This window comes from Chaetura pelagica, unplaced genomic scaffold (genome assembly GCF_000747805.2).
Source record: "Chaetura pelagica isolate M959 unplaced genomic scaffold, ChaPel_1.0 scaffold17, whole genome shotgun sequence".
NCBI lineage: Eukaryota > Metazoa > Chordata > Aves > Apodiformes > Apodidae > Chaetura > Chaetura pelagica.
In genome coordinates, this window is record NW_009970726.1 from 9,816,277 (window position 1) to 9,837,051 (window position 20,775).

General features: G+C 37.1%; 1 protein-coding gene across 1 annotated transcript in view; it reads left to right on the top strand.

The window, feature by feature from the left end:
• Window positions 1-19,623, top strand: part of LARP4B (La ribonucleoprotein domain family, member 4B) — a 33,792-nt gene extending 14,169 nt beyond the window's left edge. Inside the window, exons 4-16 of the mRNA XM_010007002.1 lie at window positions 1,754-1,835; window positions 2,724-2,860; window positions 3,419-3,522; window positions 5,521-5,631; window positions 6,357-6,410; window positions 6,767-6,976; window positions 9,824-9,930; window positions 10,440-10,694; window positions 12,127-12,172; window positions 14,655-14,819; window positions 17,782-17,906; window positions 18,561-18,672; window positions 19,227-19,623. Of these exons, the coding sequence (XP_010005304.1) occupies window positions 1,754-1,835; window positions 2,724-2,860; window positions 3,419-3,522; window positions 5,521-5,631; window positions 6,357-6,410; window positions 6,767-6,976; window positions 9,824-9,930; window positions 10,440-10,694; window positions 12,127-12,172; window positions 14,655-14,819; window positions 17,782-17,906; window positions 18,561-18,672; window positions 19,227-19,508 (1,790 nt within the window). The 3' untranslated portion in view covers window positions 19,509-19,623. The remainder of the gene's footprint in view (window positions 1-1,753; window positions 1,836-2,723; window positions 2,861-3,418; window positions 3,523-5,520; window positions 5,632-6,356; window positions 6,411-6,766; window positions 6,977-9,823; window positions 9,931-10,439; window positions 10,695-12,126; window positions 12,173-14,654; window positions 14,820-17,781; window positions 17,907-18,560; window positions 18,673-19,226) is intronic.
• The last annotated feature ends 1,152 nt before the right edge of the window (window positions 19,624-20,775 follow it).

Sequence of the window (20,775 nt, forward strand, 5' to 3'; positions counted from 1 at the left end):
TGTATTGAAAGATCTGCTTTGTACTTAAAATTATAAACTAAGCAACAGTTAGACTAACTTGTTAGCATTCTTTTTTCATTAACTTTTGTAATTTTTTCAGTTTAACTGTTAGTAGTGGTAGTCTATACCAGATGGCATGTTTTAAAAAACTTCTTGAAACTAGTATAGAGATTCAGCCATGCTTATATTTCACTGTAGGGGACAGAAGGTTTGCAAGATGTGTGTAGGAATACTGTTGAACTGAGATGAGGGATGGGAAAGAGGAAAATGTGCTGGGTTTTCTTGAAATTCATGAGGTATTAATTAACTCTTTGTTTATTGTGTTTAGTAGATTTTATAGCATGTATTAAAATGACCAGTATAGCATCCATAATAGTTGGAAATGAAGACAAAACTGAAATGACAGTTCTGGCATCACCCTTGCTTATGCTGAAAACTGGAAGGTCTTTTTGACCCTTCTACTTAAGGGTACTATTGGGGAATGTTAAATAACGACTAAAAGGCAAATAGAAAATTACATCAATGGTGCTTAGTGCCCTAGAAGGGAAATGTTCCTCAGCTGAGTGTTAGAATTTGTCAGCATGTCCTTTACCTGCCCAAAATAGGTAACTTTTAACAAGACATGTGGTGTTGCAAAGCAGAAGAACAAGCAGGATGTATCAGTTCTTGATGCATCATAACATAGCTGGTTCCAACTCTGAAAGCTGGATTTATTTATTTTTTTTAGTTATTACTTGAAATGCATATAATTTTGGTCTTTGCTAAGCTTTGGGCAAGGAGGTGGCAAGAGGAGATGGGGAAGGGAAATAGTGGTTAGTATGTGATATGTATGTTTCTCAGATACTGGCATTATCTCCATCAGAATAGAACACATGAAGGACAAAACAGTGGGAGGAAATTACAAGTTGCTGTAGGAGGAAGAAATGTTAAGGAGAGCTTAAGAAAGATGAAAGTTACTAAAGAAGGGAAGGGTATAGAGGGTAATAGTTGGTGTGAAATACTTCAAAAAATATATCTACGTTTATGTAACATCTTATCAAATGTTCTGTAAATCTCTGAAAGCCATACTAAACTTCTGAACTTTTAACAATTCTCCCACTGACACAATTGGTTTACCTTCAAGTGATTGTAGTGTATTTTGTCTCAACTAAAATAAACATGAAACTGATAATTTTGAAACTTTCAGGTAAAAGGAAGAAATTTTGTCTTTCATGAAGAGTTGTGAATTGATCACAAATCTAGTGTTAATCGATTTGATACCTGCTGATATTTCATAGACACTGTTTTGAAACAATCTTTTCTGAATTGGTGTGTTGAGGATGTAGAGTGAGGGCAGAAGTACCAAGTGCCTCCATTGCATTCAATGCTGACTGGCTGCTTGAGTCAACTGCATCAGTCAGGGTTTAGTCAGCTAGAAATTGGTTAGCTTCCTACGACTGGAAGACAGATATACAAGCTAAGTCAGTTCAGAATTTACTTTGAGATATGTTTGTAGCTGCTTTTCTAAAACTGCTTCCAATTTTTATTTGGAGAACAAGAGATTGACAAGTGAAGTCAGATACAGTTTTGTTGTGTTGTTTTGTTTTTTCTTAGTGTTGCTGTGCGGTTTTTGGTGGGTGATGAACTAGTACACATGTACTGAATTTGAAAATTCATTACATACAGCCAGTAATAGACATGATGATTTGATTAAAATATTATGTAAGGTAGCAGAACTAAAAAACTAAAATCAAACAAGTATTTTAATTATTAGGTGGAAACGAACAATTGCAGCCAGAAGGTCAGGAAGATTTACGAGAATTACTGAAAAAAACACTGGAATTCTGCTTGTCTAGGTATGTATATATCTAAATGTATGAAACTGGAGGATAAATAACTAACAAGGTGCAGTACTTCAGTTGTATGCTGATGGATTTCACAGTTGTCACTTAAAACTGAGAGGAAAGGATGAGAATTTGGGGGAAGTAACATATTGATGTTTACCTCTTAAAAATGGCATGAAAAAAATATGGGCCTGAAACATAAGCTAGCAAATATATTGGTTTTGAAGTGAAAATAGTAATTAGTTACAGACCAGATGCATTTTTATGACTTATTAGTGGTTTTTGAATTAAAACTAAGTAGCTTAAGCCATTTGGTGGTAAGCTTTGTTTAAGATAACAATTTTAAAATCAGCATTGATACAAACTAGTATTTCTGTATGTGCATCTGTGGAGCCCTTTATAATTTAAGGATCAATTTAAAAAAGAAAAAAAAAAAAGGACTCTGAATCATACACATCCTACTATAGACCAATGCAAGACCATCAAGGGAGTTTATTTGTACTTAATTATTCTCACTGCTTGTGCGTAAATAAAAATTTCCTCAATGCATGCCTTAGTAACGTAGAACAAATCCTAATCTGTATACTTCTGCACAACCAGTCCCAGTCAGTGGTCATTTGAAGTAATGAACTCCTAACAGTATTGTAAGTTTGTGGGTGTAGGTGTGCTGCCTGAACAGGAAGATGCCAATACTGTTGGTGAAGGAAAGAAAAGACATTTTCATGTTTTTTGGGAAAAGAAGTAAAGTAGGTGAATGGACTGGGGAGATAGGTAAATATGCTGAAAACATATTCTTAGTATAGATTTCTGCCTTCTACTATGGGATGAGCTTTTTTCTGAAGTCTGTTGACAAAAATTACATCTGTGACATTACCTCTTTTTTTTTTTCTTTCCCAACAGAGAAAATCTTGCCAGTGACATGTACCTTATATCACAGATGGACAGTGATCAGTATGTGCCAATAATGACAGTAGCAAACCTTGATCATGTCAAGAAACTCAGTACTGATATGGATTTGATTGTTGAAGTGCTGAGATGTAAGTAAAAATCCCTCAATGCAAGAAAGCATTTTGATTGTTGCTGTAGATCCAGATTTTCAAGCTCTCTTCCTTTTCTTATGTATCACAATAAAATGCCATACTTTTTCTGTAAAACATTAAATAAAGCAAGGAGCTTCCAATTTAGACCATCACAATTATAGGACTGCAGATCTATCAAAATTGTCTCATGGTTGAGTTACTGAGTAATGATCTATGTGAATGAGAATAATCTGAGTTTAAATTATCAGAAAAGGCTACTGGATATTACCACTAAGGTAAGAATCAATGTGTGCCTTAGAAGAAAAAGCTAATTAATTGGAATTTTCTGCCCTGAAAGAGCAGAAAGACTTTGGAGACTTTAAGGAACATGTCTACTCAGTTTCATATGTCTGAAAGCAGCCTCAACTATCTTCTGCTTGCTTCTTGATGTCCAAAAATGTTTTAAATTTAGCACAAAAAACTTTGCATTGTAAAAATGTGCCACAGCCTCTCTCAATGTGCAAAGCTGTTATGATTGCTGACAGCTAAAGTTGGTTTTTGTCTTTTTTCTCCTAGCATTGCCTTTAGTCCAAGTGGATGAGAAGGGAGAAAAAGTTCGGCCAAATCAGAATCGCTGCATTGTGATTTTACGTGAAGTACCTGAATCTACCCCCATTGAAGTAAGTGTTTTAACTGTTCGGTAAAAAATGCTTTTCCCTTAGGATTTGGAAGTTAGATTTCTTCCAGTTTTCAATAAGCATATCACACTTCTTACTACATTGTTAGTTTCTATCAGTAGCTCTAAACCTTAGTTTATTGTATGTGTTTGGATAATAAATATATTTGATAGAAGCGTGTTGCTCATAGGAAGTCTGTGGTAAAACCTGTAGCTCTGCCTAGGACAGAAAAGGTGACAATGTGCTTGGTAGATACCATAATTTTCTTGGACTTTGGCTTGGCCATATGCACTTATCACTCAGCCCCTTGGAGAAATAGCAACTGAAGATGGGGAAGGTAGGTCTTAGAATGGAAAATGCCACTACTGCTTCCTAAAGATTTTTAGGGTAAAGTACATAAAGCTTTGCAAACAGTCCCATGATGCTGAAGGTAGAGGTGTGAACAACTCACCAAGGATCTCCCTTAGCTTGTGGAATGAATGTGAGTGTGGAGAACTTGATTCTTTAAAATATATTCACTGCAACTGTGATGTAGCTGGGACTATGACTAATGGAAAGACTAGAAAAAAACCTGTTTGGGCCATAGTTAAAACCACAGAATCATAGAATGGTTTGGGTTGGAAGGGACCTAGATCATTGTCTACTTTTACCCCCCTGCATGGGCAGGGACACCTTCCACTAGACCAGGTTGCTCAAAGCCCTGTCCAACCTGGCTTTGAACACCTCCAGGGAGGGGGTATCCAGAACCTCCTTGGGGTAACCTGTTCCAGTGTCTCGCCACCCTCACACTAAAGAATTTCTTCCTAACTTCTAACCTAAATCTACCCGCTTTCAAGTTTAAAACCATTTTGAATTTTCAAAAAGGAGGATAGGGCACAGATTGTTGATGATAGAGTGGTATTCTAATTTCCCCTCCCTTTAATTTTACAAGGAAGAATAAGGATTCTAAAAAAATCATGCTTCTTGATAGTCTTCATACAAAGATGAAAAGTATTGCAGATTAAAAATTATAATAAATATGTGGCCTAAGTAAACAGGAACATGAAAAAATGCTAAGAGGAATTGATGGGAAGAAGGTTAGGTATGCTATATACATAGCTTAAAAATATCATCTGCTTTTAGCTTTCTAAATGAAATGTAGCCTTTCAAAGACTGCCTAGGTTTTAATATTATCATTTTTTTGCTGTCATCAGTTTGTCGGGTTTGATGTATTAGCACTGGGTGGTCACTCTTAAGTCCTTAACAGTAACAGAGTTCTGAAGAGCCTTTATTTTCAAAAGGGTGGTCTGAAGTTTTACACATTAAGTGTTAAAATTTGCCAACTTGAAGATTTTGAGCTTAACTCTATGAGGACACATTTTCTGGCACAGTGTGGCCAGGCTTTATTTTAAGCAGCAAAGTTGCAAAACGCTGTAAGGCCTCCCAAGTTGCTTGGCTTTTTGAGGCTGCTTGGCTCAACTCTGTGGCAATAATAACTAATATGCAAATGGATTAAAATAAATATCCAGTCCAAAGTGTGCTTTTTATGTAGCTGATTGTTTTTGAGGTAACAAACTCTGCTTTAGTCTGTAGACACTTCAGTTAAAGTGTATCTCCAGGTTTCTGCTGAAAGAGTGGGATTCTCTTATCTCATGCAGTATGCACAGGTTTTCTGGTGCCTCCATGTTTTTGGGGAACAGGGAAAATGGAAATTTTTCTGCACTTCATGCCAGTGTGTGTGTTACTATGGCCTAAATAGCTTATCTCCTCTGATTTAAAAGGAGCAGGCAACTTCTACGTGTAGTATAGCCTTAGACAATGCTTGTTTGAATTCCCTCTAGCTAGCCAGGAGACTGCAGAGAGCTAACACTACTGAAGTTCAGTTCTGTTTTATAACCCTGAAAGTGTTTTTTCTTTCTTACCTGGAGTTCCAGAGTTCTGCATTTTAAATTGATGTTTTCTGCTATCAATCTTTTTTTCCTACCCTTTTATCTCCCTTCTTACCAAAACCACATTCCTTAGGAGGTAGAAGCACTGTTCAAAGGAGATAATTTGCCTAAGTTTATCAACTGTGAGTTTGCCTATAATGACAATTGGTTCATCACGTTTGAATCGGAAGCCGATGCACAGCAGGTAACGTTTTTTGAAGTATTTTAGAATATAGTACTAAACAAGGGTGGAATGAGGGTGGATTCAAGGCTCATAAATTCTATTATAAATGTGTAACAGTTTAAAAAGAAAAAGCCCCCAAACTCTAAAAAACAGTAATGTTTCCCCTTAGGTAATACCCAGTTATCAGTACTATTAAGCATAACCCTGTAGGAGTTTTATCTTGTTTGTATATCCTGGCTTCCTGGCCAAAGTTTGTTTTGTTGTTGTTTTTTTTTTGTTTGAAGTATTTTAGAATATAGTACTAAACAAGGGTGGAATGAGGGTGGATTCAAGGCTCATAAATTCTATTATAAATGTGTAACAGTTTAAAAAGAAAAAGCCCCCAAACTCTAAAAAACAGTAATGTTTCCCCTTAGCTAATACCCAGTTATCAGTACTATTAAGCATAACCCTGTAGGAGTTTTATCTTGTTTGTATATCCTGGCTTCCTGGCCAAAGTTTGTTTTGTTGTTGTTTTTTTTTGAGTGACACATTGAAATGCTTCAATCATAAGAATTCTGTTTTGATGCTACTGAAGCATTTTTGCAGTTATAAATTAAATCTTGCTGAATGCAGATTACATACAAGGGATTTCTAGAGTCTAACATTAGCAGACTCTTCAGTAGTTGTTGTCAGGCTTAGGCTGCTGTCAAAACCTCAGTTTCCTTTGTTTATATTTGACAAATTTTATATTTATTCTTTTAAAGGCTTACAGATATCTCAGAGAAGAAGTGAAAACTTTCCAAGGAAAACCAATTAAGGTAAGTAGAGCTTTATGGGGATTTTGTGGCAAGTGTGTATATATGTTCTGGGTTTTGTGGGGCTTACTGTGTTTTCTAGTATAAACTTAAGTGATCCAATCTTAGCAGCCATTTGACCTGGAGGTGAATTTTGAAATGTAGCACATACCATTTTACTTCTCCTTTTCCTCCTTCCTGGCAGTGGTATATTCATCCAAGCATCAGGCCAGCAGGGAAGCATTCAGTTGTTCCTGCCTTCCTTGAAGGAGAAAGCAGTGACTGACAAGTGTCCAGTAAAAGTTGGAAAGCTGCTAGTTTGAGCCATCCTGATTTAATTTGAATGGCTGCTGTAATAAATAATCTCATTTCCTTTGCAGGCAAGGATAAAAGCAAAGGCAATAGCTATAAACACGTTTTTGCCAAAGAATGGATATAGACCTCTGGATATGAACCTCTACACACAGCAGCGCTACACCACGTCCTTCTACTTGCCTCCAGTATACAGTCCCCATCAGCAGTTTCCATTGTACAGCTTAATTGGCCCACAGGCCTGGTCAGCCACACACAGCTACCTTGACCCTTCATTGGTAAGTCTCTTGATCATGAAACACTTGCATTCCTTTCAAAGTTGGTATGATTTTCTTACAAAGTCTGGAGGTGTAGGAAGTGCATGTATCCTGAAGAGGGGAGTTAAAGATATTGATTCTTCTTGAAAAACAGTTCTTCAAAATTCTTCCCATGATGTACAAAATAAATTATTTGAAAACCGCAGCTGGTCTCAGATTGCAGTGGGATTCTCTTCTTAGCCTTTTGGTTTTTGAGGTGGCTCTTTAGTAAAGATTATTAACCTTTACAAAAGTATTTTTTCACTAGAGTTCTGTTAGTAATTATTTAAAGCCTCTTTATTTTTATAATATGTAAGTGAATATCATAAAAAAAACCAATTCTGATACATACTGAATAAACCTAATGGAATCAGGTAAATAAGGATAACTTAGGGGGCTTAAGGGTAAGGCTTAGAGCCAGGGTTGTAGCAGTACGTCCTTAAAAACTGTAATAGGACATGTGCTGCATCCTACAATGCTGCTTCCATTGTGACAGTCCCTTCAGGATTACCTTGGCCCCTATTAGTCTGCCTTTGTTGTCCTACAAAAGCTAGCATGAATGTAGTTTTCTGTAATGACTGGCAGACTACGTTTGTCTTATGTGGAACCTTTTTCTTCCCCTGTAAATGCCTTTACTTGGGGCTAAAAGAAACTAGGGTAGCAATGCTAAAAATTAGAAGCTTTTTAGAGGCTTTTTTGGCAGAGTATTAAAGTGTCCTTGAACAGACTTGAACAAACTTCCTGTATATTGAACAGCAGCTAATTAAATAGTTGATGTGCTAAACACTTCACACACAGAGAAGGCAGCCAGAGGCCTTGCAGGGGAAGACTTTTTAAGGGGCAAAAAGAATGCAGAGGAGACAAGTTGGAATAGTGAACAATGTTATTCCAGGAGAAAGCCACCTTATTAAGCAGCGGTGAATGTGATTCTTCATCTAGATAAACTATTGTACTGTCTTGCTGTGAGATGGTGTAAGTATTTGGATAGCTCTGGTGCAGAAGACATAGATTAATTGGCCACAGGTTCAAGCACAGCATAATATGTATCTGCCTTATGTCATCCTGGAACTTTCTGTATTCCAACAACCTTACTAGTCCTGGCTGTTGGGGGAAGACATTGCAGGTTTGCCAGCATTAAAGGTCTTGTACCTTTCTTAGTAAAAAAGGAAAAATAACTGGCAGAGCTTTGCCTTCTACTGTTCTGCAGGATATTGCCATTGGTTAGCTTTTTTTTGTGTATGTTAATATAGTGTGATGTTTCTTGAACCTCTTTATAGAAAAAGAGCTGTATTTGAATAGAAATTCCTTGTGAGGAGAACAGGGACCACAAGGAACAATGACATAGGAATAATTTTCATGAGACAGGGCTGCATTTCACATGTAGAGACTTGCGTGCAAATACAGCAGAAATTTCTCTTCTCCTTTAGCATAAACAGTAACAGTGCTTTGTCTCATCTCTAATTTGAGATTAAATACACTCAGTAGTAGTGGGCATACAGTTTTAGTTCTGAAACTAGAGTATGGCAACACATGTTCTTAGAATTCTAAAACTACCTGCTTCTTCATCAGGTACTTAATAGTATTTGAAGAAAGATCCAGTTTGTCCTGCTTGTTAAATAAACCAAAAAAACCAACAAAAACCCTAACCAACAGGTGTACTTCTGATGACCCATAATATTTCTGTAGATAAAGCAAATTAATGCTTTTGGTATTACTGAAAAATGAATTTATTTTTTTTCCCCTCCAGAAATATCACCCATCCTTACAAAGAGAGAAAGGGTGAATATTGCTAGTGTCCCTTGAAGCAATGAGTTAAACTTCAGTTTTCTTTTAGCATGTTCAATGTTTTTTCATTATGCAATAGGTTCAGTAGTTGCTTACTAGCTTTGACTGAATGTTCAAGTTATAACTATTAAAGCAGGCTAATGGTTTGACATGACAACATTGGTGTTAAATTTTATTGTCCATTGATTAGTGATTTGCCTTAACTTTTGCAAGAAAGGTTAGACAAGCTTAAAGATAACTTTATAGGAAACATTCTTACTCCCGAGTCTTTCTCATAATATATTTACAGGTAGAAAGAATGCAGCGTAGAAGTCTTACTGTTCTGCTTTTTAGTTATTTTCAGGGAGAGAAGACAAGCCTTTACTGTTGCTAGTAATAACATTTCCTAAATTAAACTCACTCATACATTTTTAAAAAAGGTGCTAGTGATGATGGAGAAAAAACATGCTTCAGATTTTGAGTAACCTCATTAATGCAAGACACCCCAAAAAAAATCTTTACACACACCCCCAAAAAAATCTTTTTCTATTGTTGCTTTCTTTGGGCAACAAAACAGTAATTCACATGTAGAATAACGTGGTAAGATAATGGAAGGAATGAGGTCCACTTAACATCCATTTGTTCTCTAGGCTTTTTTTAGGTGTCATGTGGAAGATAAGTAGAATGAGGAACTAAAAATTTTCTTTTTTCATATAAATTACAAGAAAAACAATAGGCTTTGCAGGTCAGACACTGACAAGGAAGTATATCTGTACTGTGAAGTCATGCATAGTATGGTGTGAAATAGAGGAGTGTTATTTACAGCCAAGAATTTGGGCTCTTCGTTTTTCAGTCGTCTTAACAAATTATCAGAACTTGAATACATGTAGTGGCTATCTTCTCAAAAACTAGCATTTTATGAGTTGATTACAAGGCAGTGGGCAAATGCTCTAGTGCTGTTTGAGCAAGTCTTCAATTCCACCTGTGCAGAAGGACATAAGATGTAGTGTTAAGAAAAAATACTACTGAGCTTATTTATAATTGAGCATGCAATATATTCTTTAGGTTACACCATTTCCAAATACTGGATTTATCAATGGGTTCACATCTCCAACCTTCAAGCCTCCTGCTTCTCCACTGACTACACTCAGACAATATCCTCCCAGGAACAGGCAAGTTAAACCATCTTTTAACATACTCTCTTATCTGGTATGTGGGGTTTTAATCTGCTTATTTTAGTAACACCAGCTATCTTGAAAATACTTGCAAAATTGAACCTGGTGCAAAGTTAAGTGAGGCCAAAGGGTAGATGGTGCTGCTATTGTTAGTGGATGTACTTTTTCCAAAGGTAAATGACTGATGGGAAGCCAAGATCTTCTGTTTAGGGTAGCGTGTTCAGATGAAATACTCTGAATGATGGCTTGTGATCAGTAATATTATTCATATAGTATTTTCAGTTTCTGAAAGCAAAGTAGCTTTCAGTAAAGCTGTATGAAAATAGACAATGGGAAGTTTAATTTTGATATTTCACATGACCTGTTAAAATGAATGTTTATCATTCTTATAAATGAAGTGTGCAATTAAAGACTAAAGATCTTGTTTCTTCTGAGGCCTAAGACCATACAAAGAATTCAGAAGATCTCTGATAGTACGTATGTTGAAATGACTTTTGAATTTGTAGGAATCCTAGCAAGTCTCATATACGACATACAATACCCAGTGCAGAAAGGGGACCTGGGCTTCTAGACAGTCCTACAATATTCAACTTTTCTGCTGATCGTTTAATCAATGGCGTCAGGAGTCCACAGACGCGGCAGCCAGGACAGAACAGGACACGGATGCAGAATGCTACCACGAGTTACACCAAGAGGGAAGTAGGAACTGGACGGATGGAGCAGACCAGCGTTGACACCTCTCCTGGATTAGGTAGAGGGAGGTGAGTGTGTGCTGTGGTTGTCCCCTTGAACAACTTGGTATTGTTGCTTCTAAACTACTTCTTTTAGTCAAGAGGTACAGTACAAGTACTGTTCTTGTTACTATTTTAAACTATCACCTTGCAAAGCTAAAATCTTGGAAAGAACTAAAGAGAAAGTGCTAAATATAGAGCAAATGCAAAATGCACTTGCACACTTTCCTACCAAATGAAAATCATTAATGGCAACTGATGAACCATTTACAGCCATGAGATCTAATCCTTTTTTTATGTGTTGTAGAAAAGTTTTTGCATATTATTTGACTTTAATGAAGCTGTTCTGCCATTCCATTGTTCAGCCACGTAGATTGTGCACCTGAGCCTGTATTGGTAGTGCTCAGTTAATTTTTTCATTTGAAAGACCAGAATTCTGCCCAAATTAGTCATTTATAATAACAAAGACGATGGATTGGCATGGAGGGAGGAAAAAGGATTACTCTTGTTATGCAGTATAAAAAACCCACCACCAACAACAAAAATGAAACCACGAAACAAAAACCACCTGGGGAGCTGAAAATAAGTGGTAACAGTATTAATGTGAGAAGTCAGTTGGTTTATTTTCAAATTTTTTCAATACAATACAGTTCTGCTAAGGGCTTTACAGAGGTACTGTGTAGCTATGTTTAATGATGACTGTGTCTCCAAGTAAATCACATTTTGAGTAACTTACTGAATTGGAAGATAACTCACGATCCTCTATTAGACTTGTGTCACTGCAAAATTAAGTGAGGATTTCATGCAAAGATTGTAATACTTTTCTAAATCTAATTTGCTAAATTGTTCTAACTAGTGGATGCAAGTATGATTAAGGAAATAGGAAACCAGATTGCTCTATATACTGCAATAAGAGGAATAGTCAGTACTTAAATTTATCTTCTGATATTTTGTTATTGAATACATTTAGAATATTAAAAGTCAAACCAAAAACTTGGAAAATATATTGAAATGGAGTTAAAAGCATTGCAAATTTTGAACTGCTGCTTAGAGGGGCTTTACCTGAAGCAGGATTGGGGAAGAAGTACTAAAAATGTTGGGGGGGGCTTTACCAGAATTGAAAAGAGCCATATTTGACAAGTTACGTAGATATCAAAACAAAAACCTAAAAACCTTTACTTGGGATATTGAAAGTTTTGTCTAAGCCATAGATGTAATTGGCACCGAGATGCTTTTAACACAGGAGTTGTTTGTAACCGGTGTATTCTTATGCTAACTTGGTTAAAACCCATACCTTTATTTTAATGAGACCTTGTTAGAATTTTTCCCACAAAACATTTTTGATAACCTGTTTAGAATGAAGATGAATTCAATAGCAATTTTAATTACTTTCTCCTGTTTTTACCAACTGTTTTCAATTCATTTATAGGCAAGGTTCTGATAACTGCTTTCTTTCCCTTAGGAAAAACTCATACGGCTACCGAAAGAAAAGGGAGGACAAGTTTACAGTGAGTGTTCATGATTGTGTTTGTCTATAACAAAAATAGGGTAACAAGGCAATAGTATGGGTATTATGTGGAGTAGCTGGTGAGATAGGTTATTGCACAAGCAATTGTGTGTCACAGTTGACTGAAGACAGCAGCTCATTGGAGTCACATGAGTTTACTGTATTTGGGTATCAGAGAAGACTGTCCATGCAGAAGTCAGCAAAAAGTTTAAATTACTCATTTACAGTAGCAAAATATATCCAGCTTAGTGTTTGTCAGCATTCCAGCATTCATGTTCAGGGGAGCTAAATACCTAAGCTAAAGTTCAAAACACTTGATTATTATTCATGTTCTTCAGTGTGTACATTTTATAGATCCATGTGTCACAATATATACCTGGAATGTTAGTTGTGTGGTCAGTTCTGTTTCTTAAATGCCTCTCCAAGTACCACTTAAGAAGGTTATGCTAACACTATTGAACTATTAAAATTTTGCTGAACTTAAATTCAATTTGAATACCTAAATAGTCTTGATAGATACTTTCAAAGGATGGGCTAGACATTGTGTGGGAAAAAAAACAGGGTTTTTTGCTAGGTCTTAAGGTTTGATTTTGATAAATTCAAACTCCTCTGCAACTCGTTTTTGCCACACATGGAATGTTCATGAAGTAGAACCAGATTCTTTCTGTATTCATGTTACAATTACCAACTGCATCAGCCAGAACACTTTCTTAAAGCTCTGGAATCGTTGTATTTGTGGCTTCTGCTGTTAAGTAGCCTTTAGAGCACTTGAATAAAGAAGTATCAAGCTTCGGAGAGCATAAAATAACAAGTGATTCCTTCCCTTTGGTTGCTTTTAATTCTTATCAGATTTTTTGAAGTTCATGAGATCAGATTACATGTAAGATTATCAATATTTCTATATTTTGCCCTTTCAAAGCTACTTGAATTTTGAGATGGATGTTTTCCTATCAACATTTTTTTCTGTCTTTGAAAGAATGAGGAAACAATACAGGTTAGGCATATAATTGAGTGACTGGAGTGAAAGATTATCTTGGACATTCTTACTGAGCAGAGAGGCTCTTCTGACTCAGTTGACTTTAAAGGTTATTTTAACTTTGAATGTAAAATTGGTAGACATGATTTCTTTGGAGACCCATCATTCCCCTCTCTCAGCAGCAGGCTTTAATTGGAGCCTGTGCAGCCAGGTTCCTTCAGCACTTGAATCTTTAGTCTGTACTATCCAGCAATGCAACTTGAACAGAGGTGAGAACTGCTGCACAGCCACGACTGTGCACACTGGGAAGAGGCATATCTGAAGTGAAAGATTAAAATTTGACCCCTTTAGACTGTGGAAATAGTTGAATCCAAGATCCTGTTTCTTGTGTGATGCTGTAGTGTATACAGGACATCACTACAACCAGTTGTATTTGAATGGAGTGATGGCTTCTTTTGATTATTTTCTGTTTTAAGGAAGAATTAGACAATCTATTAGTCTAACTGAGTCTTCAGTCTCATTCAAGAAAACTATGTGCTGTGGTTTGAAGAACTGTTAAGAAAAAAAAAAAAGGAGAGGGATGTTCTTCATTTCCAGTTTGAACTGGATGAGTATAGTCTTTCTCTGACCCTTTGACAAGTCATCTGACTTCTATTTTTAGTTTGCATCCTCCATCGCTGTTCTGGAGGGTAATGCTGGGTCAGTAGCAGCCTTAGGAGTTACAGTCATTCTTGCCTCTATATTCTGTTCTTACTTCCCTCTTGACATAACTTTTCTGTTGACTTAAACTGTAGTTTGTGAGAAGATTTCAAGCTTAGTTTTGTATCTTTTGCCTTTCATGAGAAGGAAGGGAAGAAACAGCAAGTATTGCAATACCTTTCTTTCTGGTCAGAAGCATTTTTCTCACATTTAGGCCATCTTGGTTATGTATCCATTTTCCTTTGCAAATTAAGAATCATCCCAAAGACTGCTTTGCATTTGGTATTCTGGAGCAGATCATCTTAGCACAGGCCTGAGCAAAGTCATGAAACAGTTACTTCTTTGTTTACATTAAGTTAATGGGTAACTTCAGTTACAGCATATTACAAGAGCAATTGGTGTTGACTCCCCTCTTTCATTTAGAATGCTGCCAACTGCACATAAATGGACTTGATGGACTATATCATGATACCTCAACCAGGCTGTTTTCCTGTCTGTGTCAGTGTGTCCATCCTGAAGAAAGGGTCAGCAAGAAGACTTTTCTTACTATACCAGTATCACTAAAGCTTATATATAGGGAATTTCTAAGGATGCTTATGGAATTCCATTTAAATAATAGTCAGATAATGTAATGGCAACAGTGGAAAATGAAAGCATCTATTCATCAGTACTGTGTGGGTTTTTCTGGGAGGTGGGATGGGGGAGGCCTGTCCAGGGCTTCGCAGATATAAATCAAATGGTTTGAAGTGCCATGTATGTCTTTTCTGTCACCCAGTGCAGTAACCTCAACATATTATTTCTATTCCAGAGAGGCCAAACACAGTCTCCACCACCCCCAAAACCTCCATCTCCTAGCTTTGAATTGGGTTTATCTAGCTTTCCTCCATTACCTGGGGCTGCTGGCAATTTAAAGACTGAAGACCTTTTTGAAAACAGACTGTCCAGCGTGGTAATAGGAACGACAAAAGAAAGAGTGAGTAGCCAGTGTTTGTTTTGCTTTGGAAGCCAAAGAATTGCATACTACTTGTTTTTAGGTTTGGTGGTTTAATATGCATTGTTAGAAATGCTTTTTAAAAACAGCTGTCAAATGAAGTGCAGCAGCCTTCTTCACTCATCTTAGAATTTGCTGGGTATTCTCTTGGAAATTTTGTGGCATGTAAGTACCAGTATAAGATGTTAATAGCAGAGGTTAGAAAATAGATTCTTTGCTGTTCATAATTGCTCCAGGCCTTTTGATAGACCCAGGTGAAAAATGTGATAAATTTTCCTCCTGTTTGAAAGTTAGACTTCTGAGTTGCATATAAAACACTTTAAAGTGACAAAGACAAACTTTTAAGCACTGAAATATAAAGAAGCTGCTTAAATAATCTCTGTACACAAGGCATCATAGCTGAACAAGAACTGTTACCAAAACCAGCTGGATCCCAGTGTTGTCTTGTCTTACTGCTTGGAAAGATAAAAATATACCAGAATGAGTTGGCAACCACTGCTTTCTAGATGTAGCAGAGATGGAGTTGAAAATTAATGTTCAGTAGCTTTTCATTGATTTCATTCCTAGAACTCTCTCTACGATGCCATCTGTGAGTGACAGGATGTTCTCCTCCATCAAGCCTCCTAACTCTGCACTATGGAACATTCTAGACTATGGAAGTCTATGTTGGCTTCTTTTTGATGCTAGCTCTCAAGTTAACCAGTGTTGTTCTAGCTACACCACAACGGAAGAAGTTAACCCCCAGATAGAGCAGTGCAAGGCAACCTGATGAAGCACCAAATTTCCTCTCGTTTCTCCTCACTAAAACCAGTCTGTTGCAGAGGTGTTTTCTTCTGTGTACACGTTCCAGGGGTGGGTAGACAGGGTTTTGTTTGATGAAGGAAAGAGGAAGCAGCAGGGCAGCCTGCACCCAAAGCAGTGGTTTCACAGACAAGCCATATGTTATGTCTCCTGCAAGTGATAAGAGGGCAGCTACACTCCAGGATTGCATTATTTTTGGGGGAATGTGCAGATCAGTGCCATGATAAGAGCAATATTTAACTTACTGTCAGCCAGTGTTCCAGATTGTAGTCTGTTCTCAGACAAGATCTAGTTATATTTAAAGTATTTTACCTCTTACTAATTCTGAAGTGGTTTTGGCTGTCATATTTCAGATTTCAAAATGTAATGGCAGCACTTGCTGTTGATACTGTAGCTGAAAACCCATTGCTTCTCCCATTACAAGTCTAGTACTTGTTTTGCACTGTACTTATTATGAAGAACTTAGACTTCTGCCCTGTTGAGGCACTAAGGTTTTATGATAATACCGTGCATTGTCACATTAAAAAGCTCCTTTGATATCCCAGCTTCTTTTTCTGTCTTGCAAGAGTTAGTCTGTACCATTATGTGGAATAAAGAAATTGCTCTGTTTTTTCCTTGTTGGCATTAAGAAGGAATAAGATAAGAGCAGCTGACTCCAAAGAGTGTTTATGTTCCACTGCAAAGGTGTTTGAGTTAACATTAGAGTCTTGGCAATGGATACAGGCAGCCTTTCACCTTGATCTTAGTGTGGTTTTATGTCACCTGACTTAGCATTGAGGTGCTGTAGTAGTTACATGGTGCTGCTCTTGTTCTGTAGGTGGGTAAGTCCACTGTACAGAATCTGAGTGAACTGAGAAGGTATAATTTCCAGCAGTTGCTATCCAAGCGTCATTTATTTCTGCTCTTTACTTTCAGGTGCTCTTCTAGATGTAGCTCTGGAGAACTGGCATCTCCCATTTTCTGCCTAGGGAGCTGCAGCACAGTCAGACCAGGGGCTGAGTGTTCTGGCCTAGAAGCAGCACTTGTCTGCCTTCCTTGAAGCTATTTGCTCTTAACCATGTACCAAGATTTGATGCACTTGGGCCAGAATACTCAGTAATTTACCATTTCAAGCATTTGCACACACTGTTATGATGAGTAAAACTATAGAAGCTGTTCTTTTATTTCTAAATATCCACATTTGATGGGTTTACTTTTACTTTGAGTAAAACTAGGCTTAGATCTAATGCAGTAATCTGTGGTGCCTGATGTAAAATACTGTCATAAAGTATCATTTTCCTTTCTAACTGTGACCACAGGAGTCTCACACTAGATGGTATTTGAATGGTGGCTTGCCTGGGGGGAAGGGGTGACTATCTTGGTCCTTCTGTACTTGCCTTGTCTCATTGCTTTCCCTGCTGCTTACCAGAATCTGTTCTGCTTCTAGAGTCAGACAGGTCAGAAGTATGAAAAACATAGCACTTTTAAAGACAAAATTATTATAAATGTCAAGAATATTTTTTTCAAGATAATAATTATTCTTTTTCTTACTTGAAACTATTTGGCCTTTATCTGCACACAGTATCATTTGGGACTAGCAGCATGTGTTGAGGACTACAGAAAAATCCTATCTTGCTTGGTAGCAAATCATGGTATGGTGTTAGAAAGGGTCTTTTAAATGATGGTCATATATCCTAGTTGGCAAAAAGTTTTTAGTTTAGGTTAGGGTTTTTTAGTAACAGCTGTTGGGATAATGCAGATTTACAGCTTTGAAGACGTTTCTTAGTGCGTAAATCCAGAAGACTTTTGTCTGAACAGGCTAAGTATGGTTATGTGAACAGACACAGTCTACTTTGTCACCAGTAGGTGCAAAATTCTTCGTTTGAAAGAAGAGATTTTGTCGTCCAGATGTGTCCCAAAGGGAACTAAGCTTCCAACTTTTTGGGAAAGATCCACAGTGTGTGGTTTATTTGTATTTCTAAATAATAGCACATGGGAAAACTTTATTTGTTACAATACATATCTTGCATCCCCTGTATCTTCCTGTAGTCATTTACCCTTCTAAGTCAGCCTGTAAACTGTTGCCCAATTGTGTTAATTTTCAGGCAGACTGTATTAATTGAATATTATGATTGCCCTTCTGAGCCTCTCTTTTCTCCTCCAGAACATTAATGTGGATGCAAGTACCAACACTATTCCATCAGGAATTCCTCGAGAACCAGTGGTGCCAGTTTCTTCTACACCGCCCAGGACGTTTGAAAGGTCTCCTTCGCCTTCCCAGTCTTCTGAGTAAGCACTAAATTACATGGCTATAGTTATTCTTCCCTGAATCATGTTTGCATTTTCTCTCCTCAGAAGGCTGGGTGGAACACTGTAAATAGTTACTAAAATCTTAATCAGTGAAATAAATTATATTTTGTTGTCTATTGTAGTAAAGGCAATAAAATTTTCTGAACAATATTGTAGTAGTGATTCAGTCATAATAGTTACTCAGCAAACAAAAGCTCAATGTTGTGTTTAGTCTCTGCAAGTGTTTAACAGTTGAATGAATAACTTACTGTCTGTTATTTAGATAGCTTTGAAGTGTAGAGAGTAAACCCATGATGCTGTGAGCAATACCATTGTCCATGTAATAAAAGTCTTCAGTAAGACTTCATGTGGAACCTACAAATCAAACTGAGGTGTTTAAGTAGTAGAAGTAAGATAACTGAATAACCAAATGCTATCAGAAAGTCACAAAGTACAGTGTCCAGTTCTACAGGAATATATATTTTTTTAGTATTTGATAGCATTTTTAGATGCAACACTGGTTATAACCTGCTAAGCAAATTATAGCTATAACTTCTTATAATCATACTCAAAGTTTTAGACTCATTATTAGATTAGTCACCTATCCTGAAGTTTCACTTTTCACGAGCTGTGCTTCCTCCTGGATGCTTACAGGGATTCCAAGGTTGTGGATAAACAGCAGAGAGAGACACAGAGTACAGAAAGGCTTTCTTCTTCCACACTCAGTACTGCATGTAAATCGGTACAAGTCAATGGGGCTGCCATAGTAAGTGACCTTATTACTTCAATTTCTCTTAATGATCTGCTTTGATGCATTTAACAGAATATTGCTTCCATTGCTACCCACTGCTGCAATCATGTGAGCCCAACATGCTTAAATTTGTGTTGGTGGCCTCATGGTTACTTGCATGATACAGTTATGCAATTAACAGTGCAGAAGTGTTCCAGATAACTCAAGGATTAGTAGCTCTATCTGAATTCTCTTCCTGGTAGTATATTTTGGATAGAAGCATTAAAACATTAACACACGTGTTGCTATTTAAACCAGACCATTTGTCTTTCAGCTGTTCTGCAGTTTCCTTGAAGGGAATTATTTTGCCCTACCACAGTACCCCATTTTTCTGGCATAGCATTTTGTGATTTACCTTGTCTTGAGCCTTACTCTCTGTACAACTTCTGTAAACCTCATGCTCAAGCCCTTATTGGCATGCTTTTGTGCAATAGTCTTTGGGGACAAAGGGGCCTTTTCTGTTCATATAAGTATTTTTCCTCAGGATGCTGTGTTTAACTCTGCTGTCCTCTTTGCTTTCTATTTCACAGGAACTCCGAAAACCAAGTTACGCAGAAATTTGCCAGAGAACAACTAAGGATCCTCCTACATTGCCGCCCCAGAAAGAACAGAAGCCAAACAGTGTAGCATGTGGGAAAGAAGAAAGAAAGCCCACAGAAACAATAGAGAAAAACAGAGAACCTCCTCCTGCAAAGTCACATCCTGGACAACCCAAAGACCAGAGGAGACAGTCAGGACGCAGATCATCCCCTCCAGCCGTTGGCAAACGCTTAAATAAAGAACAGAATACCCCTCCAAAATCTCCTCAGTGAAACTAACACCTGGGAGGGATTTGAAAAGAGGTCTGCTTCCCACAAATTAAACCCATATTCCCACTGAGATACCTGAGAATGAGTTGCTGGTTAGGAGCTTGCAGTGATACCAGGCATATAACAATGCCTGCAAGTTATTTTTCTGTGAAATACTTTTTCCCCTCTTGAACAAACATTCTATTTTTTCTGAATATTTCTGGATAGTTGTTCTAAACCTTACATTTAGGTTGGTGCTTAATTGGAGGTGAAGCTTAGTGTGATTATTTTTTTCAAGATGTAAAATACTTGTCTTTAAAAAAAAAAATCAACTTTTTATTAAGCCTCTCTGTGGCTGTGTGAGTGCAAGCTCTGTATAGTGAGTTTTTTCTAAACTGTTAAGCAGAAATGTGCTGCTGCAATATTTTTAATAAACTGGTCTGCAAGTACATATCTAAAGTGTCCAAAAGACTGATAACGGCAGCTAGTGTGTAGAGTGCAAGAAAGTAGATATATTTTACAAATTAGTATGTGACCTTGAAGATTTTTTTTTATTGGGCTGCTGTACTATGTGTCAGCAAATGAACTTGCACTTTTAGGTTCAACAAGTAGTTGTTTCTAGCGTTTTTAAAAAGTTTAATCTTTTTTTGATGTTTTGCACACACAGAATGAATCCCACGGAGCACCATAGCAGTCTTTCTAAAATACTTCCTTTTCTTTGACTTACTGCAAGCAAGTAACCATCTTCTCACTCCAGAATAAAAGTGATGTTATAATTTGCAAATACAAAGCACATTCTGAATAGAAGGAATTAAGTCTGTGAGCTTCTATGGTGGTGAAGCCTGTTAGTGGATGTTATCAGGAGAAAGCACTGTTGCCTTCTTGTGATAACCTCAGCTTCCCTGTGCTTGTAAGGGAGTTAACTGAGTCAGCGCTGTATGTTCTGGTTACCCCTGTGCTCTTTGGAGACTTTTTTTTTAAACTCTGCCCCAAGTGCTCTTTGAAAGAGTTCATATCTTAGTCAACCTTGTGTTGACGTCTTCCTGTAACTACAAGCATTGGCATAGGGATTTAAATTTTTTTCAGGACGTGAGATAATGGTGTTTGTTTTGTGTGGTGGAGGAAGAGATCCCTGATATTTGCCTCTGGGATGAGGTTTCTCACACTTATTTACTTGAGAAGTGATGCGCTTTCTGAAGGACAAGGATGCACTAAATTAGCAAGTTTCTAATAAAGTTGAATATAAATTATTTTTGTTTTAAAATGCCTAAAGGTTTTCTTTAAGTGTTTA